This window comes from Arachis hypogaea, chromosome 1, assembly GCF_003086295.3.
Source record: "Arachis hypogaea cultivar Tifrunner chromosome 1, arahy.Tifrunner.gnm2.J5K5, whole genome shotgun sequence".
Classification (NCBI taxonomy): Eukaryota; Viridiplantae; Streptophyta; class Magnoliopsida; order Fabales; family Fabaceae; genus Arachis; species Arachis hypogaea.
This window is the reverse complement of record NC_092036.1, coordinates 109659522-109681002: the sequence shown is the minus strand read 5'-3', so window position 1 is coordinate 109681002 and position 21481 is coordinate 109659522. Positions and strand designations below refer to the sequence as shown.

The 21481-nt window shown below is 31.0% G+C and overlaps 1 protein-coding gene across 1 annotated transcript; it reads right to left on the bottom strand.

Moving 5' to 3' along the window:
- Positions 1-6358: 6358 nt before the first annotated feature.
- Positions 6359-11655, bottom strand: LOC112709421 (ABC transporter B family member 25). Its single transcript, XM_025761308.3, has 17 exons — positions 11174-11655; positions 10538-10606; positions 10424-10459; positions 10265-10339; positions 10051-10175; positions 9821-9920; positions 9503-9674; positions 9283-9401; positions 9095-9205; positions 8858-9002; positions 8554-8686; positions 8053-8128; positions 7895-7960; positions 7676-7783; positions 7230-7337; positions 6943-7140; positions 6359-6859 (listed from the first exon to the last, which is right to left on the bottom strand). Exons 1-17 carry the CDS (start codon positions 11222-11224, stop codon positions 6650-6652), a joined length of 1902 nt encoding a protein of 633 aa, XP_025617093.1. The 5' UTR covers positions 11225-11655; the 3' UTR covers positions 6359-6649.
- Between the last annotated feature and the right edge of the window lie 9826 nt (positions 11656-21481).

The following is a 21481-nucleotide window of genomic DNA, read 5'->3' as shown; positions in this document are numbered from 1 at the left end:
TCTTTTCTTTAATCATTATTAGTGTATTATATATGCGTACATTTTGAATTATCAAAATAGAAAAAATTAAAGTTGATGGTTGAGATTTGAGAATTAGATAAAAATTTAATTAAATATATTAAACAGTGACATTATTGTATAAATTTTTTATTAAATTTAATTAAATTAGCACATATTTTAAAAGAGGTAAAATATATTTTTTGTTCTTGAAATTTGACAAAAGTAATAAAAATATCCCTAAATTTTATTTTGTTTTAATTTTATTCCAAAAGTTTTCAATTAACATCAAATATACCTCTGATAGCTAATTTTTCAAAAAATTTAAAACCGATTCAACAACAATTTCATAGGAACAACCCTCAATACAAGCAAATCAAGTATAATTTTCATACATTATTATTAGACTGGTATTAGATTTTTTGAAAATTTAGCCGTCAATGGTATATTTGATGCAAATCGAAAACTTTTGGGACAAAATTGAAACAAAATAAAACTTAGGATATTTTTAAAACTTTTGCCAAACTTCAGTAACAACTAACAAAAAGTATACCTTACCCTTTTAAAAACAATTCTAACGTAAAAGAAACCATCCCAATTGCAACCTAACTCTAACATAAGTAGTTAGGCTGCATTCTCTCTTCCTCTCCTCTTTCATCTCACTCACGGTGCCCATAATCTTAGGCAGCTGCACCACCATCTCAATCGGTGCCAACGAACATCCACCCGCAACAAGACGTCGAAGAGAAAAACCAAAACCATCACTGAAGAGAGCACGCGCGCCGTGAATCTCTGCACATGCAGCCTCGACCCGAGCATTCATCCGCTACAAGACGTTGGCGACGACAACCCGAGTCACCACGTAAGGAAGACAATGAAGCCATCAATTGTGACTTCTCTCCGTTGAAGACAATGTTACCCACCCCGCGAACCATTTCCAGTGGTCCGTCGCTGCACCGCACACCAACACGCCAGCACAGCTGCAATCATCACCGCTTTCAAGACGCGTCGTTCAGGCTCTTCCTCCTCTACTGTCGTGTCTTCTAACGATCGTGTCTTTTTTTGGATGTGTTTATCTATGAATGTGTCTTCAACAGAAGTGTCTTTTATGATCGTACTCTTTATGAATGTGTCTTTTTTGTATTGGATGTATCTGCTAATGGAAGTGTCTTCGATGGCACGACGATGGTGCAAGTACGATGGTGACAACACCTAAAGAGGAATCAGTGCGATCATGCGTCTAAGGTTAGGTACTCCTTGACGTGAATGACTTGAATGTGAAGTTGTATTTGGCAATCCTTACTTTTTAATTTGTAATTGATGTTGATCGTCAACATATAAAATACATTATTTTTAATAAAAAATAAATTTTAATTATAATTGTTAAAATTTGGATGATTATAAGTTGTTCCTAATATTTTTTTTAAAAGAATGCATTATGTCATTCTTTCTTTTTTTTCGTACTTTTTTAGCATAGAATTTTTTATTGAATAACACAAAAATTTAGAGAATCTTTTTGATATTTTCAAAAAATAAATTAATTTTAAATTAAAATCTGGATTAGAGTTGATCGATAAAATAAAATTAGTATCACTTTAGAAATACAGTATTATTTTAATAGAAAATTAATAAAATTTTTGTTACTAATATAATTATGTTGATGAAATAATTAAAAATAATATAAAATTCTAACGCACCGAAACTAAGCATGGAAGGGACAAATTTTACTTTTACTTTCAAATTACTATTTATGATATATAATCCCACAACTGTTTATGTGTCATCTTGGAGGACCCAAAATCAAATTGAAATTAGATTTAGCATTGGAGATTCTCTTATTGACATAGCACAAAAAATTTTACACATAACACATAAATTTTTGTACAAAGCACAAACTTATCCATATAGGATAGAAATTTTTGCATTTACCCATAGCATGTAAATTTTTTATATAAATATAATTTATTGGTTGGATTAATCAATCTTTTGAACATGTAGTCTTTTAAAAATTTATGTGTTGTTTATAAAAATTTTGTATTGCCATCAATTTTTTTATCCTGTGCTCTAACTTTTTGGACATATATAGAAGAAGAAGATGATGAAGACGACGACGACGATGATGATAATGACAGACGATGAGAAGGAAAAAAAGGGGACAAAGAAACTAAACAGAAGAAGAAGATGACGACGGCAACAAACGATAATGAAGAAGGAGGACAAGAAAGAAGAAAAAGTGCGATGTAACTTAGTTAAATCCTTATTTTAAAAAAGTTTGGACGCTTAGCTTTATTGTATGTTAAATTATCTAAAGAGTTTATTTTGATGTACTCGACTGGTAAAATATAAAAAGAAGTTATTTTTTCATATGTGATGATATATGATTGGATGCACTTGTAAAACAACTTTACATTGAAAGTGCATCAAAATTAAAGCTATTATCTAAAAATTTTCAATTATTAACTTCACATAAAACCGTGAGTCTTTACAAAGAAAAATTACAAGATAAAAAATAGATTTAACTAATTTGTGCCTAAGGGCACATTTTAAAAATATAATATTAAGGCCCAGTCCAACAAGAATCGAAGGTTCACCAGGCGGATCCACGACCTGGCGGATCAACAACTCGTCCACACGTCAAAGTGTCCATCGCATGACACAATCTTTTCAGCAGAGATCTGGATAGTTGGGGAAATCTTTAGGGAGCTAGGCCCAAACAGGAGGGCCCACCCGACGAATGAAAATAAAGGAGAGGGACCTACCCCTCTCTAGAGATACGTCACCATAATCCTAATCTAGCCGCCTTATCGTACGGCCATTAACTTTGGCATTGGAGTGTTCTTGCAGGTGGCCCCACCCACTAACCAACTGGCGAATCGCAGACACAGATCCTTCCAACGAAAGTTCACGTTCAGGTCCCCATCTTCCCTCCAAACACCTTGACACCAGCTGACCCTCCGAACTCACGAACAATAGCGCCGTCTGTGGGGACTTGACGTGAGCTAAGGATGGAGGTCTTCCTCTGTCTAGAGGACGAGCTAGGGGGTGTGAACAACGAGCGACATGGAGTTGTCTCATGAGTAGGCTGAGTACGAGGACCTCCCGGAGATGCCGACCAACCCCCTCCGATCATGACCACTCCCACGATCAGTCCCCGAAAAGGCGTCCATTTGGGGGTATAGGCAGCGACAACTCCCGGATCATGCAAGAACTCAGGCACAGGGTTCAAAACCTCGAAAGAGAGTTGGCGATGAGAGACCGCTACAACCTTAAGACTAGCTGAAACACCCGCTCACAAGTCACGCGCAGAGGCCCAGCCGAGCTAGTCCCGCACCCGGTCCCTGCTAAGGAGATCGGAAGAAAGACGGCATGTGGAGAAGAGGATGATGGGTGCAACCAAACCGACGGTTGTACCCAGTTCTTTTACTCCTGAGACAAATCGAGAAGTCGGAAACATAGGAAGGAGCGGAAAGGAAGCGTCGAGATCCCGTTGTGTCGGCGCCACCCTCTTTCACTCCTCCATCTTTAAAGTCCAATTACCTAAGAACTTTGATAAGTCAACAGACATGAGTTATGATGGTACCAAATACTCACAAGAGCACATCACGACCTTCGAGGCATGAATGAACCTGGAGGGTGTGGGAGATGCGATCAAGTGCCGGGCATTTTCCATGACCCTTGCAGGGCCGGTGATCCATTGGTTCAATTCCTTCCCACAAGGTTCTATAACCATCTTCTTGGATATTTCTTTGAAGTTTCTAACCCAATTCACCACTCACATCGCCAAGGTAAAGCACTCGATCAACCTCTTGGGGATAACACAATGGGTTAGCCAGCCCATGAGACAGTACCTGGACTATTTCAACGATAAGTGCTTAGAGATTGATGGCTTCATAGACTCCGCGGCTAGCTTGTGCCTCACTAACGGCTTAGTGAATGAGGATTTTCAAAAACATTTAACCACCAAGCCTGTTTGGACAATGCAAGAGATATAATGCATGGCAAGAGAGTGCATAAACAACGAGGAGGTTAGCCAGGTGGTAGCCACCAATAAACAACAGCTAGCCACCCAACACCTCCCCCCTTCCCGGTCTGGCTGACAACCCGAAGAAGTTGAGGGATGCTCCAAGAGAGATGGCGTAAGGGAGGCCATTTAAACTTTTTCCCCAGATAGAAAAATTCACGAATTATACCCCCTCTGACCGCCTTGATCGTGGAATTCTTCCAATAGATTGGGAATAGAGGCATTCTGCCCAAATCAAGGCAATTGAAAAACTGAACCGAAGGAAACAAAAACCTATATTGTGACTACCACAAGGGTTCAAACACAAGACACAAGATTGCTTCGATCTGAAGGATGTATTGGAAGAAGCTATCCGAGAAAGAAAACTCAGTGAGTTTTTGCGGGTCATCCGAGAACCATGGTTGACGTGTCAAGTCGAAGCAAGACCCTCCGGAGAACCCGGATACAACTCCAACAGTAGTAGTGAACGTGGTGGTCGGCAAGAATGCCCCACCAAAGTCGAAGTCCGCAACAAAGAAAGATGCCGAGATGCTTGCTGTGGCAACGGGGGAGAGACTTTCCCTTAGAGAGCTCCTTGAAATATCATTTGGCCCCAGAAATCGGTGGTGCGACGATCTCCCGAAGGACCCACCAATGGTGGTTATGGCGAGAATCGGGATGGCTTTGATCAAGCAAATCTTAGTTGACACAGAACAGATTTAAACATCATATTCTGAAACGTGTTTGACGCCCTGGGTTAAAGGAAAGTGATCTCAAGGACTACCACCACAGAGTCGTGGGGCTAGGTGATAACTACATCAAGCCGGACGAATCCATCGTCTTGCCGATCTGTATTGGTTCCGGGGCAAGTAGGAAGTCTGCAATGACTGAGTTCGTAGTCATGAAGGTTTCCACGGCGTATAACATCATCCTTAAAAGGAGAACCATCAACGACCTACTAGCAAGCACGAAATTCTTAACAATGAAGTTTGTGGCGGACAATGGGTCAGTGAGAACGATCCTAGGAGATCTGGAGATGGTCGTTGTTTGTGATAATGTCAGCATGTCCCCACGAAAGAGGTCCAAGAAAGCAGTTAGCATGTTCTTGGCAGACCTGGACACAAGGATCGACGAACACCCGAGGCCTGAATCCCAAGGTGACCTGGAAAAATTCCAGGTAGGGAAGAGAGAAGACAAGTTCACATTTGTAAATCGCAACCTACCCGACGAGCTGAAATGACCTCTGATCGAAGCCATCCAAGCTAACGGAGACCTGTTCGCCTGGACTCTAGCCGATATGCCGGGAATAGACTTGGAGTTCATGTCCCACCGATTGGTTGTAAAACCAGAAGCAAAGCCCGTCACGTAGAGGAAGAGAAAGATGTCCTCGAAAAGAGCAAACTAGGTGGCCAAGCAAACAGCTAGTTTGTTGGAAGCCAATTTCATCAAGGAGTTAAACTACTCTACATAACTTTTAAATGTGGTTCTCGTGAAGAAGGCGAACAGAAAATGAAAAATGTGTGTGGATTACTGAGATAAATATATAGTAAACTACAAATGTAAATATACAAATATATACTAACTGATTTGATAATTGATTTTTGATGCGCACGTACATTAGGTTACGTTATCGGAATTATGTGCTTATTTGGGTGAGCTTCTAAGAAAAAATATTTTTTTTCGAGTTATTTTTTTTAAAAGATCTTTTAAAAAAATAAAAATAATTTTATATTTGGATATCTCATGTAAAAAAAAATTTTATCTATCAATTATTTATGTGTAGATACAATAATATAAAAATTCTTTTTATTTATTTATTATATAAAATTATATTTTTTTTAAAAATGTAAATTATAACTTCTCAAAAAAGATATTTTTTATTTTTTTAGTATTTTTATTTTTATTCATAAAAATTTATCAAACACATTAAAAAATAAAAAAATCATCTTTTTATTGAAAGAAAAAAATATTTTTTTATTAACTAATAATGTTCCCAAACAAGCATTATTTTTTGTATATGGAGCAATTGGATTGCCAATCCCAAAAAAGCTCGAATGAAACTCCAGTTGACAGATTAGTCCTCCGAACTAGAGGATACATTGGAAAACCAAAAATCACATCAATGATTTGAATCTTTTTATTTTGTTACAAAACAGGGCTTTTGCCCGGAAGAGATCAGGAGAAAAAAGAAAGAAGGCCGGGGCCGCAGTATGTTCAGCCATGGCGAGGCAAAGAATCCCCTCAGACTTCGCGGAGCAGCTAGTTGCACCATGGTTCATGGTGAAAAACTGAACGGATCGGCAAAGAAAGGTTGACGAGCTTTCCATGCTACACTGATGAGAGACATTGCAGATACGAAGATAGCTATCAAATTTTCACTTCGATTCAACATTTTCAGTTGCTGTTTAATATTTACTCTATCCAACATCTAAATTACAGATACAAAATACAAAATCCAGGAAGCGAGATTTCATTTTAGACAGTGGGAACAGTAAACGACCAGTATCCACAATTTCTCTGCTGAAACCTAGTGTTGTAAGTTGTAACTTGCAACTGTGAAGGTCATGCGTGTCACCAAGGAACTATACTGTATCAAAAGTATTTAATAACCAACAATGGCCATTCATAAATCATAATCTTTGCTTCAACAAACTAAACTACATTTTCGGTTTTTGCTGTCTGCAGTTGTCTCCTGACTAATGCAGTATAGACACCATTCTTGCTGAGAAGCTCATCGTGCGTGCCACTCTCAACTACTTGGCCATCCGAGATAACCGCTACAGTATCGGCAGTTTTGACAGTTGATAATCTATGAGCAATGACTAGAACAGTTCTTCCCTTCATTAGAGAATCCATGGCATCCTACAACATATGGACCACAAAATTAGCGAATGGCAAATACAAGCCAAATTTTATATGCTACATGATGTCAACTCACTACTCACCTGCACTAGGTACTCGCTTTCGGCATCCAGGGCACTGGTGGCTTCATCCAGGAGGAGAATTTTTGGATCCATGAGCAGGGCTCTAGCAATCGCAATTCTCTGTTTCTGCCCTCCCGAAAGCCGTACCCCACGCTCTCCAACAAAGGTCTTGTATTTCTCTGGGAACTTTGATATAAATTCATGTGCATTGGCCATTTTCTGCATTCAAATCCATACAAATGGTGAATTAACTAGAGTTGGGAGAAAATGAGAGATGAGTTTCATTGGTGAAAGAAAGTAAATATTACAGCCGCATTTTCTATGTCAACTTCGTCGACTTTGCCGTCAAAACCATAGGCTATGTTCTCCTCTATGGAACAGTTGAACAATGTAGGCTCCTGACTCACTATACTGATCTGCAAAATTACAAGCAGACATCGTTAAACTCAGAAATTAGACTTCAGAGTGTTCAACCTTTCTTTTGCTAACACGGGCATATTAACACTTAGAATAAGTCTGCAATGTAATAGGTGAGTTCATGAGGCACAATATATAAATTAATAAATAGCACTTCATCTTGATTTCCTCAGGAATATTTCAAGATCTCCTCAGAATCTAATATGTTCAAAATACTATAAAGCCTTAAACTATAATACACTAACTTAAAATGAGTTAAACAGTTGTTATTGAAACATTATAATATTCGTGTAACTAATTTTAAGCAGCAAAAACCATAAGTTTATGATTGAGATACCTTTCTGTGCAAATGCTTGTGAGATATTTCTACCAGAGGAACCCCATTCAGCAAAATCTTTCCTTTGCTTGGGTCATAAAATCTTTCAATCAAGTTAGCTATTGTTGTCTGCACAAAAAAGACATAAGTTCATGTTGAATAAGAAGTTTGTCGAATAATAAACAGCAGAAAATCAAACAAAGGAACAAAGAAAAATCATGGAGAAAATGTGGACGATACCTTCCCGCCACCACTTGGACCAACAAGAGCAACTTTTGAGCCAGGCAGCAGTTTAATTGTAATGCCCTATTGATGAAAATGTACTTTTTAGTAATTGTAGCCTCGAATTTGTATTATATACGTAACAGCAGAACAGTAACTTAGAAGGAAACTGATACCTTGAGCACCATGTGATTAGGGCGCGATGGATAGGAAAACCATACATCATCGAGTTCCACTTCCCCATCTTGATCACTACAATATAATGTTCATTTGTTGTCATAAATAAGTTTGGTATAGTTAATTAATGAAAATTATTCTGCAATTCACACTTCTAATGACAGAGGTGAAATTGACTTTTGTACTCTCGCCCTATGTAAGGTTTTCATCAATAAATTTCCACTTCACTGTAACACTGGCTGTCTTTGGTTTTGGGGTACAAAGTGAGTGGTAAATTTTCAAGGATGAACTTCAACCAACATTGGAAATGTAGGCTTTGAATACATAATTGGAACACTGTAAATTCTGTGGTACAGGAATCTACACCTTGAACCCTAGGATGAGACACAATAGATTAGGGGTATTTCAGGATCTTAATATGCCAAAATAGGCAAAAGAGAAGGGGAACTATCTGAAAATAACATTTATAGATATATTTTACAAAATCTATGTTTACTGACCCAAGAGGACATTTATTTCCTGGCTTAGGCATTGACGACTCACGATCCAAAAGTTGAAATACCCTTCGGCTAGCACCTGCAGCTTTCATAACTACTGTATACAATCCCGACAAGCCAGATATAGAAGATCCCACTGCAAGGAAAAATAACCGAGTCAGCATATATACTACGCCACAGTTCAAACACAACAGATCAAACTGGAATCTGATCAACTATAACAATCCTGCATCATACATACTTTCAACTGTTAAGGTTCTATAGAAATCATTTAATGTAAAATTGCAGAATAGAATGAGGAACTTACCTGAGAGACTATAAAGAATGAAAGACGTGAGATCACCCGAGGTCATGTGACCCTTGATTGTCAAGCTAGCTCCATATATAACTACTACGATAACAGAAAGTGTGGACGCTGCATTAAGGCCTCCAGAAAAGAGTCCAACGACTTTCTGTAACATCAAGTGGATAAGGTTAAAATGCATAGGCAAACAAATTAGTTTACAAAGTAGCATATAGATCAAACCAGAAAGGACTAACTCACAGCTTGCTTAAGGCCCAGGCTGAGTGTCTCACTAACTTTCTCAGAGTAGCGTGAAATTTCATAATCTTCTTGGGCAAAAGATCTTACTGTTCTTATGGCACCAAATGATTCCTAAGCAACATGCAAAATTAAGATTAGATTGGAAATGAATATCATCTCCTAATGTTGGTTTGGTGGAAAAGGAATACCTCAGCAATTGAAGATGCTACTGCAGCTGCAGCTTGAGTTTTGTGAGATAGTTCACGCAGGAAACGCCCAAATTTACGGACAGCAACAGAAATTACAGGCACAACAGCCAAAGCCAACACTAGAAGATATTGAGGGAAGAGAGAGAAGTTAGGATTTGAACAATGGAATAAATGTGTGTCTATAGTTTATGAAATAAACCTTCACTCTTCAACTACTCACATGTTAACTTCCAAGATGTTGCAAACATGAAGCTGAGACCCATAAGTGCTGTTGCTAGGTTCCTCATGGCCTCAGAAAGATTGGTAGTTGCGGCATTCTTTATGATCTGTGTATCTTCCGACAACCTACTTAAGAGTTCTCCCGTTCGAGTAACATCGAAGAAAGCAATCTCCTGAAAAATCGTGATTCCATAATAAACAAAAGCTTTCATTGAGCAGCAAGGGCAGTTACAATCTGCAAGTTTGAAAATTCCTACTCTCCAATTCATTGGACCAAAAATAACACAACGCAAGAGTCATTGCAACAATATTATTTTACCTGGTTTACAAGGTGACTGAACAAATCCTTTCTTAGCCGTGCGACAACTCTTTCACTAGCAGAAGAAAATAGCCAAGCCCGAAGTGCTGTGCAAATTGAACTGAAAATCCAGGAAAACTCGGTGAACCACGTGGGGATACAGAAAATCCACACAACGGATCACAAAACATAACTACATTCAGATTATAAAAAAAATGACCAGTGCAAGAGTAATCAGGCAAGGTTCATACCCAAGAAACACAATTAGAAAGATCTCTATAATGGTGTTCTTGACAGCATTTAAAGCCGCATCTCTCTGCTCTTGAGTTCTTAGATCTCCTGACACAATGTCAATTATCTTGCCACCATATTTTTGCTACAGCAGGAAATTCCATGTTCATTAGGAAACATGCTGGAAAAACTGTGTGCGCGCACGCAGGAAATAGAGGGAGTAAATGATCATACAACTAAGATACTTGATGTGGCCGCAATCAACAAAGCCCCTGTACCAATCACCAAATTTCCAGCCTCTGGTTTTGCCTGAAATTAATTAATTATAGAATTAAATGATCACAAAAATATGGCAGCAATTCATCCAAATAAACACCAGCACCAACCACTTACAAGTGAAAACACTCTGAAGAATCCCACATTCGCTGCCTGACAATTTAATTCATATAGTTAGCAATTGTACACATAAAATCATGATCAAAGAGATTCTAAGGGTGTATAGACAACCGGCACTCCGTCACCGTGCTCAAGGTCTGAGACTTGGTCCTCTGAAGCTCCATCCCTCTTTCCCCTTCCCTATACAAAATCAATAGAATACAATGCTAAAATGCAGTTCCAGAAATAGGTCTAGAATCCTTATTCTTTTATGCAGTTCTTTGGTGTAAATAAAGCATAACCATTATGAACAATTAGGAAGTTAATTTAACAGTTCCATTAAAACGATTGTCAAGAAAACACGCATGTCTCAATAGGTTTAGGAGGAAGCCATAGCAAAAGTCAACAAGCCAACATTTTGAAGCGAAAATTTTTCAAACTATGAAGACTGTGATTTGATGGATTTCAAAAATCAATTTTCATTTCTCAATTTTATGTAACTCTAGCATCAGATTTTCGAAATAGAAACAGCTCATTAAACGCACTCTTTCACTCAAAATAATAACACTAACATTACGTAACAAATAAATCTGAACTAAATAAAAACATAGTAATATTCTTATCCAGAGTGAAAGGAACAATCATATTTTTAGAGCTGCAAAATTGTTGGAGCTGAAAAGTAAAAAGGTAAGCATACACAAGAATGGCAGAGTGACTGAGACTGTGAAAAAAAAAATATTAAAAATAAGAGAAAATATTGTGACTTACGCCGCGCTCAGCTTCCAATAGAGGAGCTCTTTCACCTCTTAAACCGTTCATCTCTCTCTCTCTCTCTCTCTCTCTCTCTCTCTCTCTCCAATTTCTAATTTCTAGTTGTAATAGGAAGAATGCTACACTTACACGTTACTAGTAATCTCTTATGCTCCTATCGCCACTCCAACTTATAGATTCTCCCCTAGAAACTAATTAATATCCCCAATATTGTTAACACTGTTAATTAATAAAAACAATTGACGTACTATTTATATTGAGTTGGTCATTTAAAAATATATAAAAAAATTAAATTAATTAATGTATTGCTAAAAGATGTAGGACTACTTAATAATGAAGTTATTATTGTTGGTCAAAGATTTCAGTTCAGAAAATTGCCCAGGAAATGAATGTGGTCCAATATCACCCAACTAGAAGGGGTGGCCGAAATTAAACAATCACTGTGAAGTACTAACTGCTCATTTTCCATCTATCAATTCAATAGGGCCATTTTTTGTCATGGGTTTTATTTTCAGATACGTTTATGTACAAAAATACATGCTCATATATAATTTTAGACATTAATTTTAATTATATATATTTTATTATTAAAATTGATGACTAAATTATCTAAAAATTTAATTAGAATTTCAATATATATAATTAAAACAATTCAAATTTATTTTATTTAATAATTATTAATTATTGCTATAATTAATATAGAAAAATTCTACATTCAAATTATTAATCTAACTAAATTCAACTAAGTTGTTATAATGTATTTTTTGTTCACGCAGTTCTTCTTCTCGTACGTTGTTACTGCTATTGCTTCTTCTTATTCTTCCCCTTTTTCTTTATTTTTCTCTTTTGTCGTCTTCGTCGTCACCATCACCTCCTCCTCTTCCGCCTCTTTCCTTTCTCATTTGAATTTATTTTCCTCCTTCTTTTTCCTCCTCTTCCATCGTCGTTATCGTCATCGTCATTACTGCTGCTATTGTCTCTTCTTATTCTCCTCATTTTTCTTTATATTTCTCTTTTATTATCATCATCGCTGCTATTGTCTCTTCTTATTCTCCTCATTTTTCTTTATATTTTTCTCTTTTATTATCATCATCGTTCTAGTCACTACTACCACCTCCTCTTTTTCCTCCTCATTTCTTTCTCATTTGAATTTATTTTCTTCTTTCCTTTTTCTTTTTCTCCACCTCCATCACCATTATCATTATCATGGTCAATGTCGTTTTCCTTTTATACGTAAATTACAATGTTTCTTTTCCTCCTTCATTTCCTTTTAAATTTTTGCACATGTAAGCTTTTTATCTAATAAATGTGCATTCAAGTCTAATTGAGAAATAATACTCTTAAAAGAAGTAAAAGCAATTAAAAAAAAGTAAGAAACAAAAAATGCAACATTAAAGAAGAAATTTCTGTGTTTATGTAACAACATTTTGGTGTTAAAATTAAAAAAGTTCAATATTTTTTGTTTTTGGCAAGAATTCAACCCCAATAAGTGAAAATCTACATTTATTCAACTAAATAAGATTCTAATATAATACAAACATATTCATTCAAGTAATTTTGGTGTTATTTTGTGATCTTTTAGTATGAATTTGTTTTTTATATTCATTCAATAAAATAACATTGTAATATATGTTCATTTAAGTCTAATATGAGAAGCAATACTCCTAAAAAAATAAAAACAACAATTCAAAATAACAACTCCTCCTCTTATTCGTCGTTTTCTTGATCTTTATAATTACTTAGCAAAATTAGAACATCAAATTAGAATATTTCTTCTCATTATCTTTAGTTAGTAAGTAGAGAAAGAAAAGAAGCTCTTATTGAAGCATCAAAAGACATTAAGAAAATATTTATGTGTTTGCAGTAAAATTTTAGTGTCAAAATTCAGAAATTTTGGTAATTTTTATTTTTGGCAAGAATTCAATCCAATAAATGTGAAATTACATTAATTCAACTAAATAAGATTGCAATATAGTATAAACATATTCATTCAAGTCATTTTAGTGTTATCCTGTGATCTTTTAGTATGCAATTTACTTTTTACATTCATTCAATTAAATAAGATTGTAATACATATTTGTTCAAGTCTAATATGAGAATCAATACTTCTAAAAAAATTAAGAATAACAATTCAAAACTCCTCCTCCTCTTCATCAACACCGTTATCATTATTATCATCATCAAAAGAAGCAAAAAAAAAATACAGTATTAAAAAAGCTAATTTTTTTGGTTAAATTTAAGTATCAAAATTAAGAAATTTTAGTGTTATTATTAAAATATTTTAGTGTTATTTTTCTAATAAATTTTGCATTATTCAAAATTTCTCATCCTTCTCTTCTTCTTTTTTGTTATCATTATCTTCTTTTTTCTTATCTCACATTCTCATAATTCTTTTTGTTTTATTCTATTAATAAGAATAAAAAAAATCAAATAAAAAAAAGAAGGTATACATAATCCTGCAAAAAATCACTAAAAAAATGAAGAGAAAAAGAAAAGAAAAATGCAGCAACTGCATGTAGAAAAGAAGAAGAAATACGAAGAAAAAGAAAGTACGTCAAGAAGAAGAGGAAGTGCGCGATGTCGCTGGAAGTTGGAGCATGTCTAGAGGCTCTTAATATGAAATTGGTTTTTGTTAGGTTTAAACCAACTTAGTTGAATTTAGTTGCCAAAAAAACTTAGATATATAACAAAATCGTAATAATAAATACTAAATAAATAAAACAAATTTAAACTTTTTTATTTTTCTAACATTATTATTATAATTTATTATATCATCCATTAGGTTTTCTAAAATAATTTAATTATAAAAATATTATTATTTAATAATGGCTGCTTTCATTAATTAATATAAACCAAAGACTTACACCCTCTTTTTCCCACCTAGTGAGTGGAAAATGTGTGGGAAAAACAAAAAAGGCAGCAATTAGTATCTGGAAACGATGATGACTTTGACTTGTGTTTACAATAAATCCACGTGGAATTTTCTAGCAAACACATAGAAGGTGCGGTATTGGTAATTTGCCAATAAGGCTTAGCACTTATCAATTATCAGGGTCATGTGTAATAGAGAAAAATATATTTTGTACTTTCAATATTTGTATTTAATTTTAATTTTATCTCTAAATTTTATATTAACCTTTAATTGTTAGAAGATTTAATTGAAAGATGTAAAATAAAATATTTTGAAAATTTTGGTATAAAATTAAAATAAAATAAAATTTAAAGATAAACTTAAAATAAAATATAAATATTAAGAGTATAAAATATTTTTTTAGGTTATTTGCCAACTGTATGTTTAGTGTATGGAATATGTTTACATTTTTTTAAAGGGTCAAAAAATTTATACTCACATCAGATAATATAATATAATTAATTTTCATGAAATATTTAACTCAAACATTTAAACGGTATGTTGCATACAAATAATTTATTTTTAATTAACAAAAACTAAATTCTAAACTTTTTTCATGAAAACTTTAATAATATATTATAAAATCACTTAAGAAAAAAAATCAAACTAATATATATATCCTAACATATTATTGTATTATTGATACTATATAAACATCTGGTTATGGAAAATTTGTGAATTTGAATATTGAAACAGAAAAATAAAAGGGAAATTTTTAAGGAATAAAAACGAAAAGAGAAAATTTTCCTTTTCATTATTTGCCATATAATACCGAAATGTCAGATATATACTAAATATTTATAGTAAGTCAGCTGTAACCTTAACCTTATAGGGGGGAGGTGGTGCTGGGTGCGTAGTGCATAAATCTGATGGTTTGAAATATCTGTGAATATAAAATGTTGAGCCTTAATTAGAATAAAAATGTTGTTTTGTGGGTATATGATAAAATAAGAAACGTCAGCAGGGACGTTATGGTCGATGTAAGTGGTCTAGGAGGTGTATGGAATATTCCTTCTTGTATTATTATTATTACTAGCGGCTCGTGCCTGCTGAGCCGCTTTTCTATTGAGTTTTAAAAATTAATTTTATATTTTTATTTTAAAATTATAAATTTAATAATAATTAAAAATAAATTATAAAAAAATAAAATATCTTAAATTATTTAACATGTAAAATATTAAAAAAGTAAATTTAAATTAAAAAATAAGATTAAAAAATATTAATTTGCTATTATGTGTAATAAAATTAATATAAAAATTTATTAATATTATTTAAAGATTAGTTATTTATAAATATTATTAAATTTATTTATTTTTTTAATCCTATTTAATTAGAAACAAATTTAAAAATTTATATTCAAAATATTTTTTATCTCCATCCATAATTCTAATAGATAAAAAAATATATTTTTTTAATTAAATATTAAAATAATAGTACTTTTATCTGACATTTAAGTAAAAATTATCTTTTATAAATAACTAATATGTATTTTGGTTTATATATACTCTTTTTGAATCAGAAAAATGTTATTATCATTATTTTTTGAATTATATTTTAGTTTATAGTAATTTTAATTTTAATAAAATATGATATAAATAAAGTCACATCAACATTAAAATAAAAAATACTTATCTAATAAATTTGAAGAATGAATGATATATTAACAAAAAAATAAAATTAATTTCTTAAAAATAATAGAAAAGCTGCTGAAAGTGCCTGTTCAGCCGCTTTTTTATTTTTTTGTTTTTAAAATTATAAATTTGATATCAATAAATAAAAATTAATTATAAAAAAATTAAATATTTTAAATTATTTAAGATATGTAAAAAATATAAAATAATTTAATTTAAATTAAAAAATTTAAAAAGTTATATTATTATTATGTATACTAAAATTAAGATAAAGATTTACTAACATGGTTTATAAATTAGTTATTTATATATTAAATTTATTTATTTTCTCAATCTTATTTAATTTGAAGTAAATTTAAAATTTTATATTCAAAATACTCGTTATCTTTATGTATAATTCGAATAGATAAAAATTTTTTTTAATCTTATATTAAACATCTTTAATTATTTTTAATTTTATTATTATTTTAAAATTATTAATTTTTATTTTGATTATATCATCTCATCATATTATACACTATCATTTTTTCTTATCATTCTTTTTACATGGATAACTATTATCGTCTCACCGTCACTATTATGTTGTCTTATTTTATTTTTTTCCGCAATCAATTACCATAATACCGTTATGGCAGCTCTCATTTTGTTTCATCACTTTGTATGTGAAAGACAGATTAAAAATATATAAGAATGAATTAACAAAATAATTTATGAGAGTTCTTCGGTTCATTATTGATAGGTATATACATGTCAAAAAAAATTAAAAAATAAATATCAGATAAAAAAAATAATCATTTTTTTAAATTAAATTGATGAAAGAAATTTTGTATGTGAAAGATAGATTAAAAATATATAAGAATGAATACAGTTTGGTAAGTAAACTGAAAAGAAAGGAAAATGAAGGTGAAAGTTATGCGTGAAATTAATATCAACAATAAAATGTTATAAAATTTGCAATTGTAGTAAATGAAAGCGAGGAAAAGATGAAAGCGATACAATCACGATATTCAGGAAATGAGAATGATGGCAACAGTAATAATATAGAAGAGTGCACCTAATGGCAAGAGGAGAAGCACTAAAAATTGAATAATGAGATCAAACTTGGTATAAAGTACTCACATAAAGAATATACCCAAAATAAAACGATAAGATCTATAAAAAATTATTTATCATCCCTAATTATTTTTTTCCTCCTTTCATACATGGCGTCGAAAATCAATATTTGGTATAGTCATTATCTAGTTCAAAAAATTACAAAAATTCATCCAAATAATTGTTACATACAGAGAAACACATTCAGACTTGGGAAGAGAAGTAAGAAAAATTGAAAATGGATAAAATTAATTAAATGGATAAATTATTGGAATAAAAAATTGAAGAAGAGGTTACGGTTCCTACAACTATTAGTGAAACAGAATGAAAATAAGATAGAATAACATGTGTTGCTGTTAACGGTGAAAGTTCTTTTATTTAAAATAAAAGACGCATGTACGGGAGAATCTCTATCATTAAGGGCAACATTAGAAAGCACATTATATATTGTTATAGATTTCTGTTACTTGTGCCTGTTCCATTGTCATACGTTTCCATCCCTGTATGTTTCAAAAGTAAAATATAATTATTAAAAACTAATTGAATTCATAACAAAGAAAATTAGTTATCGTGTTACCTGTATCAAATTGATGATGGGTGGTAGCTCTGGTCATTTGTTTAATTGTAGTCAATTGGGCTACTCCTATTTTTGTAGTTAATCGAGTACCTCTACCTGCGTTTGGCATTGGAGTTGGAATTGGAGTCGGTTGATATGGCAACTTGTTTTCCTTGTCGAATCATCTACGGATAAGTTGCACGTCTTCTAGCTAGGTGTTGCTGTCTTTGTTCTTCGATCATGTTGTCTTCTTTGCCTAGCATATTGTTCAAGTGGGTCGACGTTGATTGTTGATTTTGTAAAGTTTCCAGTTCTATTTGTCAAAAAGATAGCAAAATGTAGAGAATCAAAAAGGTTTGTGAGACCAAAATTGAAAGTGAAAAAGTATTTAATTCTGTTGGGGTTTCAGTTTTTAAATTGAGTAAGTAGTGGGAGCAGTTTTTTATTGGAAGTAAATCAGTTTTAAAATATGTCGTGGGTTGAAAATGAATCAATTTAATACTCTGTCGTGATATAAATTCTTTTATAAAAAAATAAAAAATTGAGGACGTAGTAACAGTTTGTTATATTAAATTCAATGTGTAACAAAAATAAAAAAGAAATAGGGATAAAATAGGGAGAAGGAATTGGATACCAAACTTTTCTATCCCATTATATATTGGTATAGATAAAAAAAGTTATTATGACAAAAATAAAAAAAATAGTAAATAGAAAATAATAAAAAAAATAGTTATTATAATAGAAATTAAAGTTGTCAATCATGCAATGGGACTATTTCAATTTGAAAAGAATAAAAGAAAATTCAAATTTAAATTTATTTGATACTAAATAAAATAAAATTACATAAAATATTATTATTTACCGTATAAATTAAATAAAAAATTACTAATATTTTTAAATAAATATTTTATACAACAACTGTCAAGTAGAACTCACTGAATAAAAAAAATTGAACATCAAACTCCCATATTTTCTTTGTATATTGTTATTTTGTTATAGTATAAATAATAGTTTTGGAATTATCTAAACTAGCGGCTCACCAGGCACTATCGTGCCTGTTGAGTCGCTTTTCTATGGAGTTTTAAAAATTAATTTTATATTTTTATTTTAAAATTATAAATTTAATAATAATTAAAAATAAATTATAAAAAAATAAAATATCTTAAATTATTTAACATGTAAAATATTAAAAAAATAAATTTAAATTAAAAAATAAGATTAAAAAATATTAATTTGCTATTATGTGTAATAAAATTAATATAAAAATTTATTGATATTATTTAAAGATTAGTTATTTATAAATATTATTAAATTTATTTATTTTTTTAATCCTATTTAATTAGAAGCAAATTTAAAAATTTATATCCAAAATATTTTTTATCTCCATCCATAATTCTAATAGATAAAAAAATATATTTTTTCAATTTAATATTAAAATAATAGTACTTTTATCTGACATTTAAGTAAAAATTATCTTTTATAAATAACTAATATGTATTTTGGTTTATATATACTCTTTTTGAATCAGAAAAATGTTATTATCATTATTTTTTGAATTATATTTTGGTTTATAGTAATTTTAATTTTAATAAAATATGATATAAATAAAGTCACATCAACATTAAAATAAAAAATACTTATCTAATAAATTTGAAGAATGAATGATATATTAACAAAAAAATAAAATTAATTTCTTAAAAATAATAGAAAAGCTGCTGAAAGTGCCTGTTCAGCCGCTTTTTTATTTTTTTGTTTTTAAAATTATAAATTTGATATCAATAAATAAAAATTAATTATAAAAAAATTAAATATTTTAAATTATTTAAGATATGTAAAAAATATAAAATAATTTAATTTAAATTAAAAAATTTAAAAAGTTATATTATTATTATGTATACTAAAATTAAGATAAAGATTTACTAACATGGTTTATAAATTAGTTATTTATATATTAAATTTATTTATTTTCTCAATCTTATTTAATTTGAAGTAAATTTAAAATTTTATATTCAAAATACTCGTTATCTTTATGTATAATTCGAATAGATAAAAAAATTTTTTAATCTTATATTAAACATCTTTAATTATTTTTAATTTTATTATTATTTTAAAATTATTAATTTTTATTTTGATTATATCATCTCATCATATTATACACTATCATTTTTTCTTATCATTCTTTTTACATGGATAACTATTATCGTCTCACCGTCACTATTATGTTGTCTTATTTTATTTTTTTCCGCAATCAATTACCATAATACCGTTATGGCAGCTCTCATTTTGTTTCATCACTTTGTATGTGAAAGACAGATTAAAAATATATAAGAATGAATTAACAAAATAATTTATGAGAGTTCTTCGGTTCATTATTGATAGGTATATACATGTCAAAAAAAATTAAAAAATAAATATCAGATAAAAAAAATAATCATTTTTTTAAATTAAATTGATGAGAGAAATTTTGTATGTGAAAGATAGATTAAAAATATATAAGAATGAATACAGTTTGGTAAGTAAACTGAAAAGAAAGGAAAATGAAGGTGAAAGTTATGCGTGAAATTAATATCAACAATAAAATGTTATAAAATTTGCAATTGTAGTAAATGAAAGCGAGGAAAAGATGAAAGCGATACAATCACGATATTCAGGAAATGAGAATGATGGCAACAGTAATAATATAGAAGAGTGCACCTAATGGCAAGAGGAGAAGCACTAAAAATTGAATAATGAGATCAAACTTGGTATAAAGTACTCACATAAAGAATATACCCAAAATAAAACGATAAGATCTACAAAAAATTATTTATCATCCCTAATTATTTTTTTCCTCCTTTCATACATGGCGTCGAAAATCAATATTTAGCATAGTCATTATCTAGTTCAGAAAATTACAAAAATTCATCCAAATAATTGTTATATACAGAGAAACACATTCAGACTTGAGAAGAGAAGTAAGAAAAATTGAAAATTGATAAAATTAATTAAATGGATAAATTATTGGAATAAAAAATTGAAGAAGAGGTTACGGTTCCTACAACTATTAGTGAAACAGAATGAAAATAAGATAGAATAACATGTGTTGCTGTTAACGGTGAAAGTTCTTTTATTTAAAATAAAAGACGCATGTACGGGAGAATCTCTATCATTAAGGGCAACATTAGAAAGGCACATTATATATTGTTATAGATTTCTGTTACTTGTGCCTGTTCCATTGTCATACGCTTCCATCCCTGTATGTTTCAAAAGTAAAATATAATTATTAAAAACTAATTGAATTCATAACAAAGAAAATTAGTTATCGTGTTACCTGTATCAAATTGATGATGGGTGGTAGCTCTGGTCATTTGTTTAATTGTAGTCAATTGGGCTACTCCTATGTTTATAGTTAATCGAGTACCTCTACCTGCGTTTGGCATTGGAGTTGGAATTGGAGTCGGTTGATATGGCAACTTGTTTTCCTTGTCGAATCATCTACGGATAAGTTGCACGTCTTCTAGTTAGGTGTTGCTGTCTTTGTTCTTCGATCATGTTGTCTTCCTCGCCTAGCATATTCTGTTCAAGTGGGTCGACGTTGATTGTTGATTTTGTGAAGTTTCCGGTTCTATTGGTCAAAAAGATAGCAAAATGTAGAGAATCAAAAAGGTTTGTGAGACCAAAATTGAAAGTGAAAAAGTATTTAATTGAGTACGTAGTGGGAGCAGTTTTTTATTGGAAGTAAATCAGTTTTAAAATATGTCGTGGGTTGAAAATGAATCAATTTAATACTCTGTCGTGAGATAAATTCTTTTATAAAAAATAAAAAATTGAGGACGTGGTAACAGTTTGTTATATTAAATTCAATGTGTAACAAAAATAAAAAAGAAATAGGGATAAAATAGGGAGAAGGAATTGGATACCAAACTTTTCTATCCCATTATATATTGGTATAGATAAAAAAAGTTATTATGACAAAAATAAAAAAAATAGTAAATAGAAAATAATAGAAAAAATAGTTATTATAATAGAAATCAAAGTTGTCAATCATGCAATGGGACTATTTCAATTTGAAAAGAATAAAAGAAAATTCAAATCTAAATTTATTTGATACTAAATAAAATAAAATTACATAAAAT